Here is a 25,433-nt window from a genome sequence, read left to right on the forward strand (position 1 = left end):
ATGGTTTACCATACATTCAGCTTATTTGCATTAACCAATCAACTAAATCCTTTGGTGCACAAAATTGCTGGGGAAACTCAGTGGGTGCAGCAGCATTTATGGAGCGAAGGAAATAGGCGACGTTTCGGGCCGAAACCCTTCTGCTCTTCCTATAACTAAATCCTTTCCAGTGATTGACAACACGTATAGTCACATGATTTTCCCTTTTCTGGCCCCTTTGCAACATTTTTTACCCTCTGGGTTTTCTTTAACCTCTTTGCTCAAAATCATTTTATTTAAATGAAGTAAAACCACAGAAATATAAAACTAATTCTCAGAGACTACCTCTCAGAATATAAAATACACATCATACAGCAATCACACAATACATACACACAAAACATATTTTCACTTTTGGAAAAGAAAGTTATTTCTAAAATTTTAGATTTAAACAAAGTCTAATACCATCCTAATTAAAACACAATACATTTCACAAATAATTTCCCTACTTCATAGTTAAAATACAGTTACTTATGGATTAAATATGAGTTTTGCACCATTCTTACAAAGTGGTAAGGACTTAAGTTATTTCTACAATCCCCAACCACACAAAGGCCACTAATTGTCACACTTGATTGCTTCTTCCCAAGCTCGGGTCTTGTTTAATTACAACCTTCCCCTTCTATCTCTGGACGAAAGGAATGTAAGGCCTCCTCACTAATAGCATTCCACACAACAAATGGAAGATTATCAAAACAGAGTTATTTTCTCAGTTTTCTATAAACGTAAGAAACCAAAGGTCACACAACCATCACCTAAGCCTTATCTCTTATCTCAACATAAATACATTTAAACAGCACAAACCAGATCACAGACTATTATCTGGCCGTGGTGCCCAAGACCCAATATAGACAATCATAAATCCCCTTGCACACCTGAGCTCAAAGATGTGCCATAAAGAAAGGACACATGATGCTCATGTCTTGAGAGGAAACACATCAATAACCTATACTCTAAACACCAAACTCAACCAAATACAACTTCTGACTGAGTTATAGCTGCTTCAAAGCAAACAAAGCTATGCCTATTTACATCAACATCTCCATGTTGCCATCTGTTCTCCTATGTGTGTGTTCTTTATTTCTTTGTGGGATAGCCTCAGCTCCAATTCCTTCTCTTGCAACTTAACATAAGTTCCTCACACAGAAGTTGAGCAATTCTATTGTATAATATTTCTTCAGCTGTGATGATAAGCTGTTGATAGTGTGTGCGAGTAAGATGATGAATAGAAGATTGTGAGACTGAACAGCAGATTAAGCAGTGCCTGGAGAAACATTTTTCCTGTGAGAAGATTTGTGTTATTACAATAGAGAATGTAGTTGGTATACACTTTTCTAATTGGTGATTCCTTTTTTAAATTGTGCAATAATGTTAAATTCATCTAATGTAAGTTTTGGCATTATTTGTAGATATATATACATATTTAACTGTTAAGTGGTGCCTCAGATGATCAGTGAAATTAGGACATAAGTGAACCACTTTTAATTATACATAGAACCCTTAGTATTTTTACATAATCTCATCGTCCACACAAAAAATGGCAACCAAGTTGGTAATTAATTTTAAATGCTGCATCGTTAGAAATTAAGTTTACTGAATGTTTTCTTCCAGGACCTGAGATTATGAGCAAACTTGCAGGAGAATCTGAGAGCAATTTGAGAAAAGCATTTGAAGAAGCTGAGAAAAATGCTCCTGCTATAATTTTTATTGATGAACTAGATGCTATTGCTCCAAAGAGAGAGAAGGTATGACCTGAATGTACTTCAGATTATGTACTTCAGTATTATTAGCTGTGACTCTAAAATTTGAGGATAGTCTTAAGTCTTCAGTAACAAACACATTTATAATTCTATAATTCATGTTGCCTTTAGTTGTTGGATCATTTGCAGATTTGAAATATTGGCTTTGATATTCGGCATTTATTTTAAGCTTCCTGTTGAACTTTTTTGTAGCAGTCTACTCTGAATACTAGCAAAGTGCAGTACAATAGTTAATATTGAAACTTTGTCAGATGTTTTTCGCAAATGTAAGTTTAAAGTTTTAATTACATTTGTTTGCCCTAGTGCCCTTATTTATTGATAAACAAATCTGTAAGCCTGTTTCCAATAATTCTACATATTCTGCTGTCAGGTTAACCAGAAGATCATGTAACTGTATTTATACAACAGATAAAATAAAAACAATGTACAGAATTGATAATTGTCCTGCACATTGCAAAATAGATGATTAGATCTGATATTGATGTAGGTTGAGGTATAGATATTGTTTGGAATGCAAAAAGCCCTACCCTACAGTTGCAGTTACAGTTTTATATTTGCATAAGGGGCAGGTGATAACTTTGTATCATGTCAGCTGAAAGATAAAACTTCAGAAGTCTTGTACTTGAACTTTTGGCTCACTGGTGAGTACCTACGCCAAGTTAAGGATGTGAATATATTTAAATATTTGATTTCTTTCCTGGGGGAGTAGAGACTTGGTATAAGTACACGTGTCATTTTAATTGCCACTATTCTCCTCATCAAAGTCTCTCCAGTCAAAACCTAGACACAAGTCCTCAACACAATCTCTCCCAAAGCAGCACTCCCAAATGGCTTCTATGTTCGTGCCTGCTTTCCGTTTATATACCACTAGGAGTAATGATTATGGGACATGGCAGCTCATCCAGGAATGGGATATGAAAGAAGTGATTGGTTCAAACATCTGACAACCGTGAGGAAATAGCCATTCTTAGGTTTGGGCACCAATCTTTCAAGCTCCTGTATCCTGGGCTCCTAGCTCCTGGACTGTTCACTATGCTCTGTGAGCTCAGGTGGTCAAGAGCAGAGCAATTGCCTTATTAGTCTGGGATGCATCCCATCAGATTAGAGAATCTGTAGAAGTTTGCCGGAATCCATGTGGACATGCCAAATCTTCTTGGATGATCTTCATGATCATTGCATCAGTGTAAAGAGACCTGGTTAGGTTGCTGGTGGTATAGATGCCTAGGAACTTGAAGCTGTTGACCATCTTTACTGCAGTTCTGTGAGGGAACCTACATCCATTCCTCATCTGGCTTTTTTTTTGCCTTGCTGATAAGGGTGAGGATGTTGTTCTAACACCATGACATGAGGTTCTCAAACCCATTACTGGACTTAGTCTTGTTGTTGGTGTGGCTTACAAGTGTAGTCATGGGCAAACTTAAAGGTAGTGTTGGCGTTGTACTTACCCACACATTCATGGTTGTACAGGGACTAGAGTAACTATTCATAATTCTGACTTGCCCATGTTCCATTTCTCTGCCCAGTATTGGTTGTCGCTGTCAAAATGCTTGTCTACATTTGCACATCTTCATCACTAATGTTTCGTAAGTCATTTGCCTCTTTCTCTAAATTGGTAGACTCATGGCGAAGTGGAACGTCGTATTGTGTCACAACTGCTCACTTTGATGGATGGTTTGAAGCAACGTGCTCATGTGATTGTTATGGCAGCGACAAATCGCCCAAACAGCATTGATCCTGCTCTTAGAAGGTTTGGTAAGTTGAAATTCTTTGTCAATGTGAATTGGAGACCTGTTCCATATGTAGAGTAGAGTAATTTGCTTAACTGTTTAACTTGCAGGGCGATTTGATAGAGAGGTGGATATTGGTATTCCTGATGCCACGGGTCGATTGGAAATCCTGCAAATTCACACAAAGAATATGAAGTTGGCAGATGATGTAGATCTTGAGCAGGTTTGTAAATATTTAAAATAGGATATGTCATGAGGTGGGTATATGGGACAATGGTCAGAGGTGGCAGGTACTATCATAGCTTTTAAGGCACTTGAGCAAAGAGGTGGTTGCTGTGCTGTATTCATTGTCCCACACTTAAATATTGTAACTAGTGTGCCAAATAGTGCTGAGATTGTTAATATCTTGACTAGTCATAATGTGATACAGTGTGGAAACGGGCCCTTCGCCCCAACTTGCCCACACTGGCCAACATGTACCAGCTACACTTAGTCCCACCTGCCTGCGTTTGGTCCGTATCCCTCCAAACCTGTCCTATCCATGTACCTGTCTAACTGTTTCTTAAATGGTGGTATAGTCCCAGCCTCAACTACCTCCTCTGGCAGCTTGTTCCATACACCCACCACCCTTTGTGTGAAAAAGTTACCCCACAGTTTCCTATTAAATCTTTTCCCCTTCACCATAAACCTGTGTACTCTGGTCCTCAATTCGCCTACTCTGGGCAAGAGACTCTGTGCATCTACCCGATCTATTCCTCTCATGATTTTATACACCTCTATAAGGTCACCCCTCATCCTCCTGGGCTGCAAGGCTATTCAACCTCTCCTTATAGCTCAGACCCTCTAGTTTTGACAACATTCTTGTAAATCTTCTCTGTACCCTTTCCAGCTTGAAAACATCTTTCCTATTACATGGTGCCCTGAACGGAACACAATAGTCTAAATGTGGTCTCACCAACGTCTTATACAACTGCAACATGACCTCCCAGCACCTATACTCAATACTCTGACTGATGAGAGCCAATAAAAGCCTTTATGACCACCTTATCTACCTGTGATTCGACCTACAAAGAACCATGCACCTGAACTCCAAGCTCTCACTGCTCTACAACACTTCCCAGAGCATTGCCATTCACTGTGTAGGTCCTGCCCTTGTTAGACGTCCCAAAATGCAACTCCTCACTTTTCTCTGTATTAAATTCTACTAACCATTCCTCAGCCCACCTGGCCAATCGATCAAGATCCTGCTGCAATTTTTCACAACCATCTTCACTCTGCAAAACCACCCACCTTTGTATCATCAACAAACTTGCTAATCTTGCCATGTATGTTCTCATCCAAATCATTGACTATTTGAAATAATTTTGTTGAATTACCGATTTCCAGTTTGTTGATGATCCAAAAGTTAGTCCAAAAATTGTGACACATATGTTGCATTTTTGCGAAATATTGCCAATGTTTAAAACATAGTTTTACGTAGAACAACCGAATATGAGCAGGCCACTAAATCCTACATCTGTTTAGCCATAAACACTAATCACTCCTTGTTTGCCTCTCCATATAAGATTCTAAAAAAATGATTTTTGTTTTGTACACTTGGTCAGTGAGTTGACAGTGAAAATGATTGGTGGGTCAGTCTTCCTTAACTTGTTTCGAACTTGATCAGAATTTTGCACATCTCCATTGGATGTCCTCTTAACCCAATGAAAGTAATCCTGTTAAAAGCCAACCATCAACGATGATGAACCATGATATCTTGTACTATCAAACCATGAGCTTATTTCTTTTGGAACTAATATGTTGTTATTCAGTCAAAGTTATTAAAATATTACTTTAGACAACAGTTCTCATGATTTTGCTTTTAGGTTGCAAATGAAACTCATGGCCATGTTGGTGCTGATTTGGCTGCCTTATGTTCTGAAGCTGCTCTTCAGGCTATTAGAAAGAAGATGGATGTTATAGATCTGGAAGATGAAACCATTGATGCTGAAGTTATGAATTCACTTGCAGTTACCATGGATGACTTCAGGGTAGGACTTTTTAATAAAACATATTTAACATTTTGAAGTTTCTTGTATTTTAAATTAATTTAACATTTCTGCAATTAAAATCGTCTCATTTGCAGTGGGCTTTGAGCCAGAGCAATCCTTCAGCATTGCGTGAGACTGTGGTGGAAGTGCCTCAAGTTACGTGGGAAGACATTGGTGGATTGGATGACGTGAAGAGAGAACTTCAAGAACTTGTACAAGTAAGATACTAGGTTTTTAGATTTGCAAGTTGTATAGATGTGCATTAATTTAAATCAGAAATTGGACAATTTATATAATTCTGAAATCAAATGGAGCCAGTTAAGTTATTTCTAATTTTATAAAACTCATAGTATCTTGCTTTAACAGTGATATTTAGTGAGCTTTTTTCATTTTTCTCCTTCGTGATGATGTCTTGCTTGACTGATATCAGTGGGAAACAATTAGCATGCCTGGTATCAGTAGGGAAAATGCATGTTTTTTAAAGAATGTGGTTGTTATGTGTTTCCCTGCATCTTCAAGCAGACACTGAAAAATAACTGATCCTGACCTTCAATTGTCTACTGTTTGCATTAATCTGGAGAAAGGGGCAAAATATAAACTTTCCAAGTTTGCCATTCCAAAGTGAGATTCTTTGTGATTCCTTAATGAGATACAGATGGATTGGGTGAAAACCTGGCAAATGGTGTTTAATGTGGAGTTGTGTACATTAAATATTATTTAAATGAAATTGCTCAGAGGGATCTGTGTTATAGTACTTGAAAATGGCACACAAGGAATACAGATGGTATAAAAGAGGAAGAGTTGGATTATTAATTAGGGGGAACCACACTAGTACGGAATATTCCCGGAGTATCATCCAGTGAGGCTATACAAGGAAAGGATAACTTTTGGATTGTACTGGAGTCACCCCCGCCTCTTCTCCCCCCCCCCCCCCTAAAATAGTTAGGAAAAATTAGAGAAACAAATAAGAAGGGAATGGAATGAAACCTTAATAATGGGGTTTTTTAAAAAAGAACTTTCCAAATGTCAACTGGGAAAATGCTTAAAAATTTGTAAGGCAGGATATAATAACAGAACATCTTGAAAATAATAAGATCCACAGTCGGTTTGGATTTATGAAAATAAATTGATTGACTAATTTCCTGGAGTCTTTTAAGGAACATGTAAGAGGAAACCAGAGGAGAAGTATATTTGGATTTTCAGAAGGCTCTCAATAAGGTTGCACATTGCATCCAGGTCAATCAAATTTGAGAGCACAGAGATGAAGGTAACATGGTGATATAGATTGTTTGTTGGTTACTGGATACAAAAATATTCATCCGGTTGACAGGCTGCCTCTAGTGCAAAACCACAGGGATTGGTACTTGTCCCCAGCTATTCGTAATCTGAATAATTCGGTTGAGACAAACCAAATACCGTGTTTTCAAGTATGCTGAAGGTACAAAACCAAGTGGGATAGTAACTAGAGGGAAGGTTGTAAAGTATCTTCAGACAAGCTAAGTTAGTGGATAAGCACATAGCAGATGCAATACAATTTGGAAATAAAGAAGCGGGGTATTTAAATGGTAGGCGGTTGGATAATGTTGATGTTCAAAGAAGTCCTTGTACTCAAGGAACACGCAAAGCCATATGCAGGTGCAGCAAGTGCCAAGAAGAGCATTTGGTTTGTAAAGTGCAAAGTTCTTAGGAATTATTGTGTTGTAACAGAATTACCTGTATTTGAAATATTTTCTTGTGTGCGGTCTTCAAGCTATTTATTATAGCTTTGGTTATTGTTCACTGTGATTATGGTATTACTCTTGTTACATGCAGCTATGACTAAACATGCAGTTAGTTAATAGGGTTACTAATTATAGACACAATGCTGGAGTAACCCAGCAGGATAGGCAGCATCTCTGGAACAAAGGAATAGGTGACGTTTCGGATCGTCACCCTTCCGAGAAGGTCCAAAGAAGGGTCTGGAAAGTCACCCATTCCTTCTTTCCAAAGATGCTGCCTGTTCAGCAGAATTACTCCAGCATTTGGTAGTATCACTCCTGCAGTGATACTATATTTTGTCTTTTTATGTTAAGATACTTTCTTCCTTTTGAGTTAATATTCTAGAATATTTTGACCACACTCAGTTGATATAAGCTTAATTTATGGTAAGTATGAATCAAATTTATTTCTGCATTCTCAACTGCTTTTTGTCTTAGATTCATAGAGAGATACAGCACGGAAACAGGCCCATAGCCCAACTCATTCATGCTGTCTACGTGGCCTAACTGAGCTTGTTCCACTTGCCTCTGTCTGACCCTCCAAATCTCTCCTATCAATGTACATGTCCAGGTTTTTAAATATATTAATTAATTGTACTCTCCTCTACCACTTCCCCTGGCAGTTAGTTCTGTATAAGCATCACCCTTCCATCTGGAAAATGTTGCCCGTTAGGCACTCTTCAAATCTTCCCTCTCTGCTAAAAGTCCATGCCCTGTAGTTTTTGACTTCTTTACCCTGAAATATAAACTAGCTATTCACTTCACTTCAAGATTTTATATACCGATATAAGATTGCTCTCAACATCTTCAGGGGAAAAAAAGTCCTGGACTGTCCAGTATTTTCCTGTGTCTCTAAGCCTTCAGTCCGTTTTCAAGGTTTCAAGGTCAGTTTATTATCACATGTACCAATTAAGGTATAGTGAAATTCAAATTACCATACAGCCATACTTTTAAAAAAAGCAACAAGACACACATCTACAAAAAAGTTAACATAAACATCCACCACAGCGGATTCTCCACATTCCTCACTCTGATGGAAGGAATAAACTCCAATCTTCTTCCTCTTTATTCTTCCGCGGTCGGGGCAGTTGAACCATCCGTGCTCGGGGCGATCGTAGCCCCCGCGTCGGGGTGATCGAAGCTCCCGTGGCTTGGAGTTCCTGAAATCGGTCTATGACCAGAGACCGCGAGCTCACCGTGTGTTAAAGTCCGCAGGCTCCCGCGGTAGAGCTCAGAGGTTGATCCCTGGCAAAGGGATCGCGAGCTCCGTGATGTTAAGTCCGCAGTCTCCCGCGGTGGAGCTCTCAAAGTCGGACTTCAGCAAAGGCTGCCATCTCCTCGATGTTAGGCTGCAGTGCGGACAGAGATACGATTCGGAAAAAAATCCCGCCTCCGTCGACGTAAGAGATTAGAAAAAAATCCCCAAACCCCCCTCCACACACATAAAACAAGCTAAAGAACACAAAAAGGAAACATTTAACACATACAAACAGACAACAAAAAAGGAAGGGACAGACAGACTGTTGGCGAGGCAGCTATTGCAGGCGCCACCCGGTGGTTCCTTTTTGCATCCTTTCCAATTTAATGACATCCTTCGTGTAGAAGGGGAACCAGTATTGTGGAAGCAGGCCCTTTGGTCCACCGATTCAGCACACACAAGCGATCAGCTGTACACTAGTTCTATTCTATGCATGAGGGACAATTTACAAATGTCAATTAACCTACAAACCTGCACGTCTTTGGAGTGCGGGAGGAAACCAGAGCACCTGGAGAAAACCCACGCGGTTACAGGGAGAACATACAAACTCTGTAGAGACAACACCCGTAGTCAAGATTGAACCTGGGTCTCTGGCGCTGTAAGCTCTGGCTGGCGTAACTCTACCGCTGCGCCACTGTGCCACCCTGTAGCTACAAAATGATTTTGTCCCAATTCCTGTGCTCAATACCTTAATTAATAATGGCAGACATGCCAAATGTCAACTTGTACTGTAATTATCTGTCGCAATTTTCAAGAAATTATGTACCTGTACTCCTCGGCCTCTCTGTTCAATAACTCTCCCAATTTACTGTGTTTGTCCTATCAAAATGCAACAACTTATATTTACCTGGATTAAACGCCATCTATCACTCATTGGCCAGTGGCTTAAGATCCTGTTACAACCTTAACTGACTTCATTATCCACTAAATAAACAATTTCAGTGTCATCACAACCATGTTTCCTACATTCTCATCTAAATTGTTAATTGAAATAACAAACAGCAGGGAACTCGGCACCAATTTCTGTGACACACCACTTGCTACAGGCCTCCAGTCTGAAAAACAACCCTCTGTGTTCGCCACCTTCTCTCCTGCTTTCAAGCTAATTGTGTTTCCAGTTGGCTAGCTCGCCCTATATCCTATGTGATCTAACCACTTAGTCATTAATGACCGAATACGTTGATGAACTGGAGCCGTCAATTTGCTGTGCATCTTTTGACATTGCTCTTTTAAATTTGTCCTGTTCTGAATTTCCGCCTTACTTTCTCAGACCTGCCATCTTCATTTGTTTAAAGACCAATCTACTGTCCAGTTATTGAATTTACCATTTACTCTGATCTGTGTTCTGTTTCAACGTAACCCATACCAATGTATAGCTGTTACCTGCATTGCCATAAGTGTTCCATATTATTTGAGTTCATTACTGAGTGATAAATTGGTGATTTAACTGTACTTGCATATTAAACATTGTCTTTGGCAGCACTGTCAGCTTCCTATTTTTCCCAGGTTACACTACTTTATGATTTTGTGTAAGCATACATGTTGATTTTGTTTTAACAGTATCCTGTGGAACATCCAGACAAATTTCTGAAGTTTGGCATGACCCCTTCAAAAGGTGTACTATTCTATGGACCACCTGGTTGTGGTAAAACTTTGCTGGCAAAAGCCATTGCAAATGAATGCCAGGCCAACTTTATCTCAATCAAAGGACCAGAGCTGCTTACCATGTGGTTCGGTGAATCAGAGGCTAATGTCCGAGAAATCTTTGATAAGGTATAATTGCAGCTTACCTTTATGTGGATTTACTTTATCCTGTCTTGATTAGATTTTTTAAATGTTTTCATGCTTTTTCAGTGTGTCAGCTTTGTGCAAGATCATTGCTGATTAGAGTGTTTGAGCAGTTGCCAAAGGCATTTGCACTTGTTTGTGATACAGTAAACTCTTGTTTAGCTGGTATTAATGAATCTTAAGTTCTCAAGTAACTGGCAAAAATTTCTCAGAATATTAAACAATTTCAATAAATCATTTTTAAAAAATATGTTTGACTTAGATCACAAAAGTTCATTTAAAACTGATAAAATCATTAGAATATCCAGAACACAACAAATGAACAAATGCCCTTTTAAAATTTAGAATTAAGTTTTGATAGTAAAATATGGGCTAGGCTATGGGGAAGAGTGTTCTTAGAGCTACATAAGATTGTTTTTATGAAAATAAGATCAATTAAATTATCACATCAAATTTAGGTTAAGGTTAATTATTATCACATACACCAAGACATAATGAAAAGTTTTGCTTTTACCATACATAGAAGGGATCAGTTTAAACTCAAGTACAATAGCTAGAGCAAAGCGGGAGACACAGGGTGCAGAATATAGTTCATAGCATTGTAGTGCATGTCCCAGCAACACAGTACAACGTCTGCAATGGGAGAGAGGTGAATCGGACAGTACCCTAGGTCATGGAAGGACTGTTCTAAAGCTTGATCATGGATGAAGAAGCTGTTCCTGAGTCTGGTGGTGTGCTTTCAAGCTTCTGTACCTTATGACTTCCGAGAATATGGGACAGAGCACCGAGGTGGAGCTTTGTTTTTATTTTATTTCCAATGTTATGCAAAATAAGTGAAAATAAATTTTGGTTTAATACTTTCGATAGAATGGCACTGTCCTTTGAAAATTTCACACTTTGTGATGGTGAGAACATATTTTCATTTGCTTTGATTTTATTTTGCATTTATGCCGTTTACCCTCCTAAAAAAAGAATAGAATTTCAGCCTGAACAATGTTATTTTAGAGGGTAAAGAGATTGCAAATAATTCAGCAATTTGTCAGGTTAACGTGTGATGGACGTTTTGGACTGATTTTGCTAGTTTAAACTTTGCTATGGTAATACTATTTGAAAGGGACAAGATCTAAAGGAACGCCAATAACAGTATCTTGAATATGCATGTTAATAAATCTGCCAATTGTCTTTTTCTTTGGTCATTCTGTTCCTGCTAAATAATAGGTTGCAAAAGCAGGTCTTAACTAATTAGTAGGTAATGCTAAGGAAAAAAGGGTTATGGAAGCAGTTGTCATGGAAAATACATTTCTGCAGAGTAATTTGGCAAAAAAGGAAATCATTATATTGATTCAGTTTTGAAGTGGGATTTCTCTTGGGATGTTGCACCACAGACGTAGGTGGAGCAGGAAATGCTCAAGCACTGGTGCACTAGGTGGGGTTACTTTGAAGGTAACTTTGTTCTTCTAGTTATTTTGACTTTTTTTAAATAGTGAGTTTCTGTGGCTTCTCCCTTCAGCATTCTTTCTGCACGTGTCCGATCTCTCTATGGTTGGTTAGTGTCAGTCCAGTACCTCATTTTCAAGACATTTTGGCCTGAAAATGAAGATTCATTTTCAAGAAGTGGAGTTTGTCAGAATGTCCATTTGTATGTTCATTCAGACCCTAGAATTAGAACATGAAGGATATTTGTATTAATCATGGACAAAGTGCATCCCATGTCAATGAAATAATCTGAGCCCTTGTTTATCAATATTTTTCTGAATTTATTAAAACATCATAAATTGTAGGGCACAAAGGGGTATTTTACTTCGAAAACATTCTTTGTCTCCACTTCTGAAATTAATTTTAATTTTTTAATATTAAATAATATATTTTTCTTTTTAACTTTAATGCTTTTTATGAATTACCTTATTCCCCCAAAACATGCCTTGTACAAATGAGCACACATTAACAACGTTTTTGTATCACTTTTCAGGCTCGTCAGGCTGCTCCTTGTGTGTTGTTCTTTGATGAGCTTGATTCCATTGCTAAAGCTCGAGGTGGGAATATAGGTGATGGTGGTGGTGCTGCTGACCGTGTCATCAACCAGATCCTGACAGAAATGGATGGTATGTCCACCAAAAAGAATGTCTTTATCATTGGTGCTACCAACCGCCCTGATATCATTGATCCAGCAATCTTGCGTCCTGGGCGCCTTGATCAACTGATTTACATCCCACTTCCTGATGAAAAATCTCGTGGGGCTATTCTGAAAGCTAACTTGAGGAAGTCTCCTATTGCTAAGGCAAGTATGATTAAGTGTTAGCATTTGAAATGTTATTTAAATGCTCAGGATCACATCGAACTGTAATAAAGACAAAAATATATGGAGATGGTCAGGTGACATCCAGCAAGCGAAACAGGTTTGTTGTTTTGTGTCAAAGGCCCTTCATCAAAACAGGAAAAGGGAAAATTCGTTTTCTTTTGTTGCAGAGAGGGTGGGGGCAAGGATGAAAAAGGCAAGAGAATATTTTTGATACTGTGTGCTCAAGGTTGGTGGGAATACCTTGCTTACAATCTGGTTGATAGATTCATGAATGACACCAAGAAGATGTGATGAAAATGCAGAACCTGAGCATTTCTACCATTCTCTTAATTTTAATTTTGGTTTCATTTCTCTGTAATACCCATACTTACGTTTCACAGCATTTACTTATTGTTTTCTCTCTCTTGCTCCACTTCAATCTATCACCAACAGCTGATCACTGCAACACTTGTCTTTCTACTCTTAGAGATACCCTTTTGTTCTGTGCATTCACACCCATCACCCCCAAAAGTCTCTACAAATTAAATCTAATGTTTTCTCACTTTTCCACTTTGAATGAAGGAGGTTCAACTTGAAACATTACCTCTAGCATCTGAGATTTTATTTCAAAGTTGTCAAATATTTTCTTTTGATTTGGGTGAAATTGTAGGTTAACTTTAAAGAACAAAAATGGTTTGTTAAGTCTTTTGCTTGAAGTAGTGCAGCGTTGAGCAGCTATTGCTGGGAACGTGATGAAGATGTCCTTTGAATTATGTTTTGCTATAACAACTGATTTGAAGCATGATTGAAACTTAAAGTTGTAATCTGGTATATAAATGGCTTTTTATGTTGCAGTATATTTTAACTTTATGCTCCCTTTAATAATCCTCCAATTATTATTACTTTAAACCCTTACGTCCATTTCCCTTGCTCGCTGCTTGAGCATCTTCCGAAATGCATTGGCACTATTCATTGTCTATAGTAGCGATTCCCTTGTTTCAACTCTGCAGAAAAACCTTTCTTCAGTATTACCCATTGTCCTTTTATTGGTGACTGTCTTAAGTAAATATCCTATCATTTTGCTCCTCAAATCAAGTGGAAACATTGAGATCATTTAGATTTTTCCTTTCTGAGCATCATATGACCTCCTTATTACTAAAAAGGTGACACCGCATATTTTAATTTCCAAGACTTTTTTGGAGGAATAATATTTCAAATTATTTTTTAATGTATTTTGTTATACATCAATAGTCCTACTTATTTTGCATAATTTGTCAGAATTCATCTGCATTTTGCCATTTATTTTAGTTGCGCAACATGGAAACGTGCTCACCGGCTCAACTTGTCTATGCCAACCAAGATGCCTGGCTGAGCTAGTTGGATTTGCCTGTTTTTGACCCATATCTCTCAATCTTTCTTATCCAAATGTATCTGTCCAAATGTCCGTTAAATTTAGAAATAAAGGAATTGCCTATTCCTTATTAGCACACCTTGTTTCGGTTTTTATGAGGAATTTGTAGAAGTAGGTTTGGTGAGTAACTGAAATGCCTTTTTATTTTGTGCAGAGGTGTCATTGAATCATAGTAAGATACAGCACGAAAATAGCCCTGAGGCTCAACAAATCTGTGCCAACTTTCAAGCACCTATTCATCCTCCCCTAATAATTTTATTTTCCCCACATTGTTGAATACGCCCCCTCGATTCTACCATTCACCGATAAACTGAGACAATTTCCAGTGGCCAATTTCCTGCCAAATCCCACGGCTTTGGGTATTGGGAGAAATCTGGAGCCATGTAGATTTCACACAGCACTGATGTCAGAATTAAAACTTGGGTCATTGGAATTGTAGGTCTGCAGTTATGCTAGCTGTGCCGTCAAATGGGGATGGGACAAATAATGTTTAGGATGAATGGGTGCGATTCAGAAAATGTAGAACAGTTTAGCATGTGAAAAGGCCCTTTGGCCCAAACATGATGCCAAGTGAATCTCCTTTTTAGCATGTGATAAGGCAATATTTGCTTGACATAATGCCCTGTTTCTCGAGTGTTGCTGGAGTTGGATTCATCCCGGCATGTAGAGAATATTCCAAAGCACTCCTGTCTTGTACTTCGTTGAATTTGGAAAGATTTACTTATTTCATCGCACAATTAGTCCATAACATCCATTCTAGCTCTCAGCAGTTCTCTATTTCATTCCTGTACTCCGTCTTGTCATTGTTTGTGATCCGGTTCCCAGCAGTGATATCATCTGCAAACCTATAGATGGAGTTTGAGCAGAATTTGGCCACACAGTTGTGAGCTTTTGAGAATATAGGGGTCAGAAAACTCATCGTTGCAAGGCACAGGTGTTGAGAATTATTGTGAAGTTGAATAGAATTGAACATTACACAAACTTTATGCTCTGATGGCAGTCAGTGAGGGATGATTAGACATAAGGCACAATGCTGAACTCCGAAAGCAATATTCTGTGACAAAGATAATCTCCCCAATTAATAATCTTACTCAATGGAAGGATGAGCAGCCAGTGCTCTCCATTGACTTCTACTTTACCAGGGCTTTTGAATGCTTACACTTAGTTAAGAGAAGTATTTCAAAGGGGTGTGGACCCAAGTACTCGCGAAAGAACCCAAGCTGTGCATCACTGAGCAAGTTAATTTTAAGATCTGTATGTTAGCACCATTGATAGATAGTGCCTCCCAATACTTTTCCGATTGAAAATAGAAGGATGAGGTGGTTAAGCTAAAGCAAATATCTTTTTGATTCTGGATTATCCTTTTATTATCCTTGTTATTTTAATGCTCTTGTATTATTAATGGCTAGTTTGCATTCAATTAACATCAACATCAAAGTTGGTCTAACCTAAAATTTTATGGGATCCACTTAACATTGTATACGTACTTCATTACAATTTTGTTCAAACTATTTTCTTTTTGTAGGACGTTGACGTAGAATATTTGGCTAAGACCACCAATGGATTTTCAGGAGCGGATTTGACTGAAATTTGTCAACGAGCTTGTAAGCTTGCAATCAGAGAATGTATTGAAAGTGAGATCAGACGTGAACGTGAAAGGCAGGGTAACCCTTCAGCAATGGTGGGTTTATTTGTAAACTACTAATTAAATACTTAATTACATTTATTTTAATTGTAAACAAGCTATTTGAGTTTTGAAAATAACCTGTGCTGCTATTGGAATTGTTCTAAATGCAGGAGGTTGAAGAAGATGATCCAGTTCCTGAAATACGCAAGGATCATTTTGAGGAAGCAATGCGTTATGCACGTCGATCTGTCAGTGACAATGACATTCGCAAATATGAGATGTTTGCACAAACACTGCAGCAGAGTCGTGGTTTTGGCAGCTTCAGGCAAGTTTTTTTTTTTTTAAATCTTCATATGTCTTACTGACTTTTCCAGATTTCTAGCATGTTTACATTCAGCAGTTCACTGCTTTTTGTGTTTTTTGTAAATTGTTCGTATGTGGTAGCTGTTTGATATTGTCTGAGTGAGTGGATTTCAATGTCTTAGCAACAGTGGGAGATTTCAAAAGGTAGCTGTTGGACTGGCTGAAAGAGTGGTCAATAAATTGGATAATTGAGCAGCCAATAAAAAGTAGGAAAGATGTAGCGAGTACACAAAAATGCTGGAAAAACTCAGCGGGTGCAGCAGCATCTATGGAGCGAAGGAAATAGGTAACGTTTCGGGCCGAAACCCTTCTTCAGACCTAAAGATGTAGCGGCGTGGTTTATTGGGAGTGGCAGTGTTTGTAGAGTTGCTGTGTGGAGGTGAAATGCTATGTGGCGGGTCAGTGTCAGGCTTCGGCGACAAAGCTGAGCAGAGGGTGACAGGAGGTCAAGGTCTGGTGTGCTATTTCTTGTGTGTGATTGTTGTGCTTTATTCCCCTCTTGGAATTAGTGCAGGAAAAATGGCAGGTACATTGGCCTCCCAATAATCAACAAGAATTAGAAGAACAAAGAATAAATATGGCAGGAGATTGCAGGTAGCTGCAAGACTAATAGGGCTATCAAAGTAACCAAGGGAACCAAATATGGACTGGGATTGCCATAGTGCCAAGGGTTGAATTTGTCAAATGTGTTCAGGAAAGTTTCCTCAGGCAATATGTAGAGGGCCCTCTCGGGGAGAGGACAAAGCTTGATCTGCTATTAGAAAATTGGGAAGGACAAGTACTGAAGTGTCAGTGGGTAAGACTTTTGAGACCGCAGTTAGAGGGACATGGGCTAAGCACAAGCAGGTGGGACTAGCGTTGATGGTGCATCTTGGTTGGGCCAAAGGGCCTGTTTTTAGCATTTATTTTTGAACAAGAACTTGTAATATCCCAATTTTGATTGTTGTAGATTTTTCTTGTATTCAAAGGTTTCAAACAAACTTGTTTTGATCAGTTTGCAACTGAGATATGTAATTTTCTTTGCTTATGAACATCTTTATACTCTTGATCTGTGATTTCAGACTTGAATTATGAGATTTGTTTTACTATACAGTTAAAATTACCATTATCTCCTTCTACTTGCAGATTCCCATCAAGTAGCCAACCTGGAGCAGGACCAAGTCAAGGAACCGGAGGTGGAAGTGGTGGAAACATGTTTAGTGAAGACAATGATGATGATCTGTATGGTTAAACATACATTGTGGACCAAATTTGATCAGGCCAAGGTGTACAATTTCCATTTCTTGGACTGTTGCTTTTTTTTCTCTTCCTACCATCCCTCCCCCCTCTCTTCAGTCCAGTCGGAGGAGCGTGTGCATCTTGTCAGTAATCTGGTTCACAGGGCTTCTAATGAACCTATTGATATTGGATGTGAAGTTAACTGTTAAATCACTGCAGAGTAGTATATGACTGCCTTCTGGGAAACCTCTGTTCTAATTGATACGGCAGATTGAGCAGCTTTTGCAGTGGGTATAACTGTAGCCTGAAAAATTACAAAATGCTTATGAAACTTCATTTTTTTTTATTTCAGTTGGTGACATATGATAAATGTATGCATTTGAAAAATGAGACTTGAAATGTTAAGGAACTTAATATGAACTGATAATAAAATCTGAATTGTTGCACCTCCAATAATGAATTGTCTTTTGCCTGAGTTTAAAGCTGAAGTTACAGGTCAAGCCACATAATTGGTTTACAAAAGTCATTTGTATAGACTGTTATGTGGAGAGGCCCAGCGACCAATAAAAGCAAGGGAAGGTACAGAACTGTGGGAGATGCTTTGTATCTTGAACTATGAAATGTTGATGAGAGAGTTGCTGATCAGCCATTTTAAGAACAAAGCAAGCTTTTTTGACATTTTGCCAGGAGAATTGAGAAAATAACTAAATGCAAGTCAAAGAAGGCCTTTGTCAAGTGAGTAGTGGGACATTTAAAAAGCAGATGTTTGGCTTAAAGAGAGGCCCAGTCGCCAATAAAAGGAAGGTAAATATTCTATGATTTCCCCCATCCCCCAAGCACTGGATACCTTGGCTGACTTGAGTCGACCTGACGGGCGAGGCCAACTCTGAGCGACGAAGCCTGCGGCTTCCATACATCTCCTGAAATTTTGACCTTGTGTAGCCGCAGACATGACCAGGTGACCAGACTCTGATGCGGAAAAACCACTGGACCATTCCATCTGAGTGCGGGCACCGCCGCCTGGGAGACGTTGACCCAACTGGAGTTGACATTGAGGAGGTAACGACAAGATTCGACCTCCAGGCCTGACCAAGTGTGGACTTCGACCTGAATGAGCAGCGGATGTTGTGGTCCGACCTGCTGGAAGTCCAAACTACCGGGTCGCTCAGTGTTGCTACTCAAATCCCAGACCACATGAGTGCAACCACTTACCTGATGGAGAGGCCAACTCTACACTACAACTCCTGGGCCATCGGTTCTCTAAGGTAATAAGACTTCAGAGAAAACGTGGGAAACAAGCCTGACTGCACAGAGACCTAAACAACCAGGTTTCAAGTCCCCCTTTCCCACCATACTGTTGGCAAATGTACAAGCTATTGAGAACAAGTTAGATAAATGTAAAGTTTGACTTGCCTATCTTAGAGAACTGAAGGACTGCAGCATTGTCTGTTTTACAGAGATATGGCTCACCCCTACTTCACCTGACTGCCATTCAACCCGAGTGCTTCTCAATACCAGATGGAACTATGCGGCATCCTTAGGCAAGGCTAAGGATAGAGGGGTCTGCTTTCTAATTAACTAGATAAGGAGTAGGCTTTACACTTACAACGCTCCGTAGTTTGTGATCTTCTTAATCTCATCTCACGTTATTCCCTTTATCGTGTATCCATTTGTGCACTGGGTGGCTCAATTGTAATCATGTATTGTCGTTCCGCTGACTGGTGAGCATGCAACAAGGGCGGCAGGCTTCGTCGCTCAGAGTTGGCCTCGCCCGTCAGGTCGACTCAAGTCAGCCAGTGGAGGTGCTGCTCTACAGCGCCAGAGACCCGGGTTCGATCCTGGCTACGAGTGCTTGCCTGTACGGAGTTTGTACATTCTCCGCGTGACCTGCATGGGTTTTATCCGAGAACTTCGGTTTCCTACCACGCTTCAAAGACGTACAGGTTTGTACGTTAATCAACAGCATAAAGTGTCCCAAGTGTAGGATGGTGTTAATGTGCGGGGATTGCTGGTCAGTGGGCCGAATGGCCTGTTTCTGTGCTATATCTCTAAACTAATCTAAAAGCTCTTCACTGTACCTCAGTACATGTGACAATAAACTAAACTCATGAACTCCACTCTATATGGAGCTGTACATGATGGTCCTGGTGAGCTTATGCATTCCAGAGCTGGAATATCTTGGTGAAATGTCGAGCACACTACCTGCTGCGGGAATTCACTTCCACTACCTTGACAGCAACCGACATCCCACCCCAGGGTGATACTAAGCTTGCACTTGAGAAGCACGTTGTCACCAATAGCTTTGAACTAATGTACCCTGCGGCTTTGTTTTCAAATAGGGACTTCAATCTCAAGAGCATGCTACCACAATGCGATCAGCATGTCCCCTGCCCAACCAGAGGCCCAATAACCATTATGCTGCTTTACAACCATCGAAAGCACATACCACTCCAACACCCTGCTTGTCAGCAGAACTGAAGAGGGAGGATCTGATGCAGAAAGTCATGCTGTGGTGGTCTGAGAAGACAGATGAACTCTCTGAAGAAGGGTCCTGACCCGAAACCTCACCCATTCCTTCTCTCCAGAGATGCTGCCTGTCCCGCTGAGTTACCCCAGCATTTTGTGTCTACCCCTCTTCATGACTGTTTTGAGTCGATGGACTGGTCCATTTTGAAGAATCTGTGGCTAACCTAGATGAATAGGCCTCTGCTGTCACAGACTGTATCAGCAAGTGTATAGCAACGAAGATGATGCATGTGTTCCCCAACCAGATACTATGGATGCACTGTAAGATCCAGTCCCTTGTGAAGACCAAGTTGGAAGTGAAAGAAACATACAATTCTTAAGGGATTGGACAGGGTAGATGCAGGAAAAATGTTCCTGATGTTGGGGGAGTCCAGAACCAGGGGTCACAGTTTAAGAATAAGGTGTAGGCCATTTAGGATTGAGATGAGGAAAAATAATTCCATCCAGAGTTGTGGATCTGTGGAATTCTCTGTCACAGAAGGCAGTGGAGGCCAATTCACTGGATGTTTTCAAGAGTTAGATATAGCTCTTGGGGCTAACGGAATCAAGGGAAATAGGGAGAAAGCAGGAACGGGATTTTGATTTTGGATGATCAGCCATGATCATATTGAATGGTGTTGCTGGCTCGAAGGGCCGAATGGCCTACTCCTGCACCTATTTGTTGCTATGTAACAGGAAGTAACCAATGCAAACATCCAGCCTTTTTTCTTGTGTAATTATAGTAGTATTTCAGGGTGCAAGTGAGGTCATGCCCGCTCTACCGAGTAGAATTTTGGTCTCCATGTTTAATAAAGGAGGTACTTGCATTGGAGGGAGAGCAGAAAGTTCATTCCCAAGACTGAGGATTTACAAAGTACAGTTGAGCTGTACTCACCAAATACATAAAGGGAGTACAATCTAAATGAAGCACAAAATTCGGTGGGGGATTAACAGGTTGCTTCCAATCCTTACACATTATGGGCAAATTACAGAAGCCAAAGTCTTTGGGATGCGAGAGGAAATCTGAAGGAAATCATCACGGTCACAGGGAGAATGTGCAAACTCTACATGGTCAGCACCCAAGGTCAGGACCAAAGCCAGGTTTCTAGCGCGCTGTGAGACGGCAGCTCTACCAGCCATGCCACTGTCAAGAGAATGTTTTCCTCTAGTCGAGGGCGTCGATGATCACCACCTAGTGGATCAACTTGCCCCGCAAATTTCTCTTTATCACCTTGAAACTACGCCCTGCAGTTCTTGATTTCCCTGTGAAAAATGGTGATATTCACCTGGTGTTCCTCATAATTTTCTATGCCTCTGCAACATCACCCCCTCAGTCCCCAATGTCAAGTTAGATATAGCTCTTGGGGCTGACGCAATCAAGGGATATGGTGGAGAAAGCAGGAACGGGGTACTGATTTTGGATGATCAGCCATGATCATATTGAATGGTGCTGGGCCGAATGGCCTACTCTTGCACCTGTTTTCTATGTTTCTAAGTCACACGGTCCTGAGCGGTACAGGGAATCTGATTTACGACCTTCACAGTGCCATTAAATGTGCCAGTAGGGAATTCCGGACTAAGCTGGAACTGCAAGGCACTGACTGACATGAACACCTGTAGTTTGTGACATGACCCACACAATTACCGGCTACAAATTGAAGATGGGCAGTATCGCTGGCAACATTTGGTGCCTCCCTGATAATCACAAAACATTCTACATCTGCTTTGAACAGAAGATCAGTGGTGGAATGCCACCTGCTCTGCCAGTTTGCACATTTGTACCAACAGTTAGTATGGCAGGAATAAGATTGGTCTTCACAAGAGTGCATCAGTGGGAAGCAACTGGTCTGGATGGGGTCCCTGACTGCATAGAAACATAGAAATTAGGTGCAGGAGTAGGCCATTCGGCCCTTCGAGCCTGCACTGCATGCTCAAGACCGGTGTAGACACCTTTAACCTGTCACTACTCCATTCTGAGTTCCACTTGCATCTCAGTCCCTTATACTCCCAATCCACTTGTGACTGTACAGCTAAATTCGAGACTAATTCTATCAAGTTTGCAGATACCACTGTGGTGAGCCAAACTACGAACAATGACAGGACAGAATACAGGAAGGAGATGGAGAACTTAGTGATATGGTGTCAGAGCAATAACCTCTCCCACAATGTCAGCAAGATGATGGAGCTAGTTATTGACTTCAGGAAGCATAGTGGAGTACATGCCCCAATCAGCATCAGTGGTGCAAGAATGGAAATTATTGAGATCTTCACCCCTGCCTCACCATTCCACCCCAGGTCTTCTCGCAAAAACCCAATAGACCGTATAAATTCCTTGGTGAAGTATCTCCCGTACTGTACTACCTTGCGTGGGTCTTTACTGTGGCTGACCAGGCAGCAGTCTATATTCTGCTTCAGGCCAATGCTAAGCTTGCACTTGAGGAATTAGAAGTTCCTTGGTGTTAATATTAGCAATGGTATTTGCTCATATAATGCAACAGCCAAGATGGCACACTGACGCCTCTGCTTCCTGAGGAGACTGAAATTTCGGCTTGTCTCCAGTGACTAATGAAAATCTAAAGATGCACTTAGAAAGCATACTTTTAGTTTTCATCACAGCGTAGTTTGGGAACAGCTCTGGCCAAAAGCGCAAGAAAATGCAGAATTGTAGATGTTGCTCAGTCCATCACACAGATCACTTTCCACCCTTGATTCGATTTACATGCTGACTTGGAAAAGCAGCCAACATAATTGAGGAAGAGCAGAAGCTGGAAAGCGCGCATCACTAGAGTCTGGAACAGCTTCTTCGCCTATGTGAGAAAATAACTGTTTGCAAATCAAATGCAAAATTGAACCATGCATTCTGGACTTGTTCCATGTTAGTGTGCCTGATACTTTCCACCTTTCTGGCATGCTGGTAGTGATGGAAATTATTATTCTAAGCAAATTTCAGCCAGCAGTTATGCAAATTTGATCCTGGCTCCAAATAATGACTTCCAAAACAGTCCAGGGCAAACTAGAACACAGTGCTGCATTCCTGTTTAATTTGATATTTTAACCGCTTGTTGGCATGGGAGGCTGAACAAGGCATCTCGGCCTCACTGGAAACTAGTCACATGCAATCCAAAGTACTGTGTTTAACTAACCAGTGCTTTGATCAGAAGTAAAATTCAATGACAAAATAATTTGTTTTGATTTATCACCTCCCTGCACGTTTAGGTGAAAGTCAACTCTGGGAGGTTTGCTAGCTCTGGTAAAAGAGGCACAGAAATACATATACTTTATTTTATTCCCATTGTTGTGATTTATTTAGGGGAAACTAATTTTGACGTTGAGATTTAGTGCACCAGAAAATATTTTCTTGTTAATTCCTGCTTGCTTGATCACAGAACATGCAATTCAATGTTACGCCACTTTTGTTTGGTCTCCTGGTTACAGTTACACCTGTTGTGTTTCAGTACCTACTTAAAGCCTGAATTTGGTTGGTTCAATAAGACTTAAGCACTTCACAATAAAATGACAAAATTACAATAAGAGTAGTACTTCAGACTTATCGACTTTTGCCTAAAGACTTTTTTTTAAAAAGTAGAAACCAGGAACTGCAGTTGTGCAGTGTTGGTAGTTACCTAAAATTTGAGAACTGCAGATGCTGGTCTGCAAAAAAAAAAAGACAGAGCGCTGGAGTAACTCAGCATGTCAGGCAACATCTCTGGCAAACTTGGATTGGTGACGTTTCAGGTTGAAACACATTTTCAGTCTGATTGTGGTGGTGGGGGGAAGAAAGGAGGGGCAGGATAGAGTCTGCCAATCAATAAATGGATACAGGTCAGGGTTTTTTTATCGGCAGATGGTTGGACAAGATAAAAACAAGATGTGAGGTAGAATGATTCTTCTTGCGTATGACGTGCACAGCCTAAAGTTGTAGGACAACTTGTTCTAATTGATCTTATTTGATTGTGCAAGCCGGGTTGATTGCATTCGTCGAAACAGGGCGGACCACGTGAAGAGTTATGAATTTTGAAGCAACGGGAAGGAACGTATGAGATGGGGAGGGGGAGGGGGAGGGTGAGGGTGTTGGTAGTTACCTAAAATTTGAGAATGCTATTGGGTTGAAGGCTACCCAAGCAGAATATCAGGTGCTGTTCCTTCAGTTTGCGTGTGGCCTCGCTCTGGCAGTGAATATGATTTAGGACGGAAAGTTCAGTATGGGTATAGGAAGTTAAAATGATTAGTAACCAGGAGATCAGGTAGGCCTTAGTGGATTGAGCACAAATATCAGTAGTAAAGCACAACTTAATCAGTAGTAAAGAAAGCAAACTCAATGCTAGCATTTATTTCAAGAAGGCTTGTATACAAAAACAGGGATGTAATACTGAGGCTCTATAAGGCGTTGGTAAGGCCACATTTAGAATATTGCAAGCAATTTTGGGCACCATATCTGAGGAAGGATGTGCTGGCTGAAGAGGGTCCAGAGGAGGTTTACAGGAATTATCCCAGGAATGTGTAGGTTAACCTATGCTGAGTGTTTGTTGGCACTGAGTGTACTCGCTGGAGTTTAGAAGAATGAGAGGGGACCTCATTGAAACAAACAGTGAAAGGTTTGGATAGAGTGGATGTGGAGAGGATGTTTCCACCAGTGGGAGAGTCTAGGACCAGAGGTCATAACCTCAGAATTAAAGAATGTTATTTTAGGAAGGAGATGAGATATTTCATTAGTCAGAGGATGGCAAATCTGTGGAATTCTTTGCCACAGAAAGCTGTGGAGGCCAAGTCAGTGGATATTTTTAAATGTAGAGATAGATACTTGAGTAGTACAGGTGTCAGAGGTTAAGGGGAGAAGACAGGAGAATGGGGTTAGGAGGGAGAGATACTGTAGATCAGCCATGATTGAATGGTGTCTTGCTGATGTAAATGAGGCCACATCGAGAACACCAGATGCAGTTGTTGAGGTTAGAGGATGTGCACGTGAACCTTGAGTGTCTTACCTGGAATGACTATTGGAGTCCCTGGATGGTGGTATGGGGGAGGTCTTGGGACACGTGTACCACTCTTGCATTTGCAGGTCAAATTACAGCACCTGCGGAGGGGGTGGTTTGGATGGGAAGGGATGAGCGAACCAAGGAGCTGCGGAGGGAGTGGTCTCTGCAGAAGGCAGAAAGAGGTGGGTTGGGGAGATGTGACTGATGGTGGGATTATGTTGGAGGTGACGGAAATGTTGGAGAATAATGTGTTTGATGTGGAAGCTGGTGGGATGAAAGGTGAGGACCAGGGAACTCTATCCTTGTTTCATCCGGGGGAGGGCGTGCGAGAGCAGGTCTCTGCGACACCGAGGAGATGCGGTGAGGAATTAATCTATTACAGCAGGAGGGAAATCACATTTACCACAGAAAGAGGACATTTCGGATGTCCTAGAATGGAAAGCCTCATCTTGGGGGTAGAGACGGAGAACTTGAAAGTGGGAATAGTGACATTGCAAGAGGCAGGGTGGGAGGGGTCCTAGTCCAGATAATGGAGTCAGTTTGTAGTGGGTGTCAATTAAGTCTGTCCACTGAGATGGAGATACAGTGGTTTGCAAAAGTTTTCATACCCCTTGAACTTTTCCACATTTTGTCACGTTACAACCACAAACGTAAATGTATTTTATTGGGATTTTATGTGATAGACCAACACAAAGT

The 25,433-nt window shown here is 40.5% G+C and overlaps 1 protein-coding gene across 1 annotated transcript in view; it reads left to right on the plus strand.

Annotated features, from left to right (window-relative positions):
* Positions 1-17,709, plus strand: part of LOC116979558 (valosin containing protein) — a 56,748-nt gene extending 39,039 nt beyond the window's left edge. The window contains exons 8-17 of the mRNA XM_033031123.1: positions 1,651-1,784; positions 3,416-3,551; positions 3,637-3,749; positions 5,392-5,556; positions 5,652-5,774; positions 10,132-10,344; positions 12,329-12,637; positions 15,574-15,729; positions 15,846-16,000; positions 17,164-17,709. Of these exons, the coding sequence (XP_032887014.1) occupies positions 1,651-1,784; positions 3,416-3,551; positions 3,637-3,749; positions 5,392-5,556; positions 5,652-5,774; positions 10,132-10,344; positions 12,329-12,637; positions 15,574-15,729; positions 15,846-16,000; positions 17,164-17,269 (1,610 nt within the window). The 3' untranslated portion in view covers positions 17,270-17,709. The remainder of the gene's footprint in view (positions 1-1,650; positions 1,785-3,415; positions 3,552-3,636; positions 3,750-5,391; positions 5,557-5,651; positions 5,775-10,131; positions 10,345-12,328; positions 12,638-15,573; positions 15,730-15,845; positions 16,001-17,163) is intronic.
* Positions 17,710-25,433: the final 7,724 nt, after the last annotated feature.

This window comes from Amblyraja radiata, chromosome 1 (genome assembly GCF_010909765.2).
Source record: "Amblyraja radiata isolate CabotCenter1 chromosome 1, sAmbRad1.1.pri, whole genome shotgun sequence".
Taxonomy (NCBI): domain Eukaryota; kingdom Metazoa; phylum Chordata; class Chondrichthyes; order Rajiformes; family Rajidae; genus Amblyraja; species Amblyraja radiata.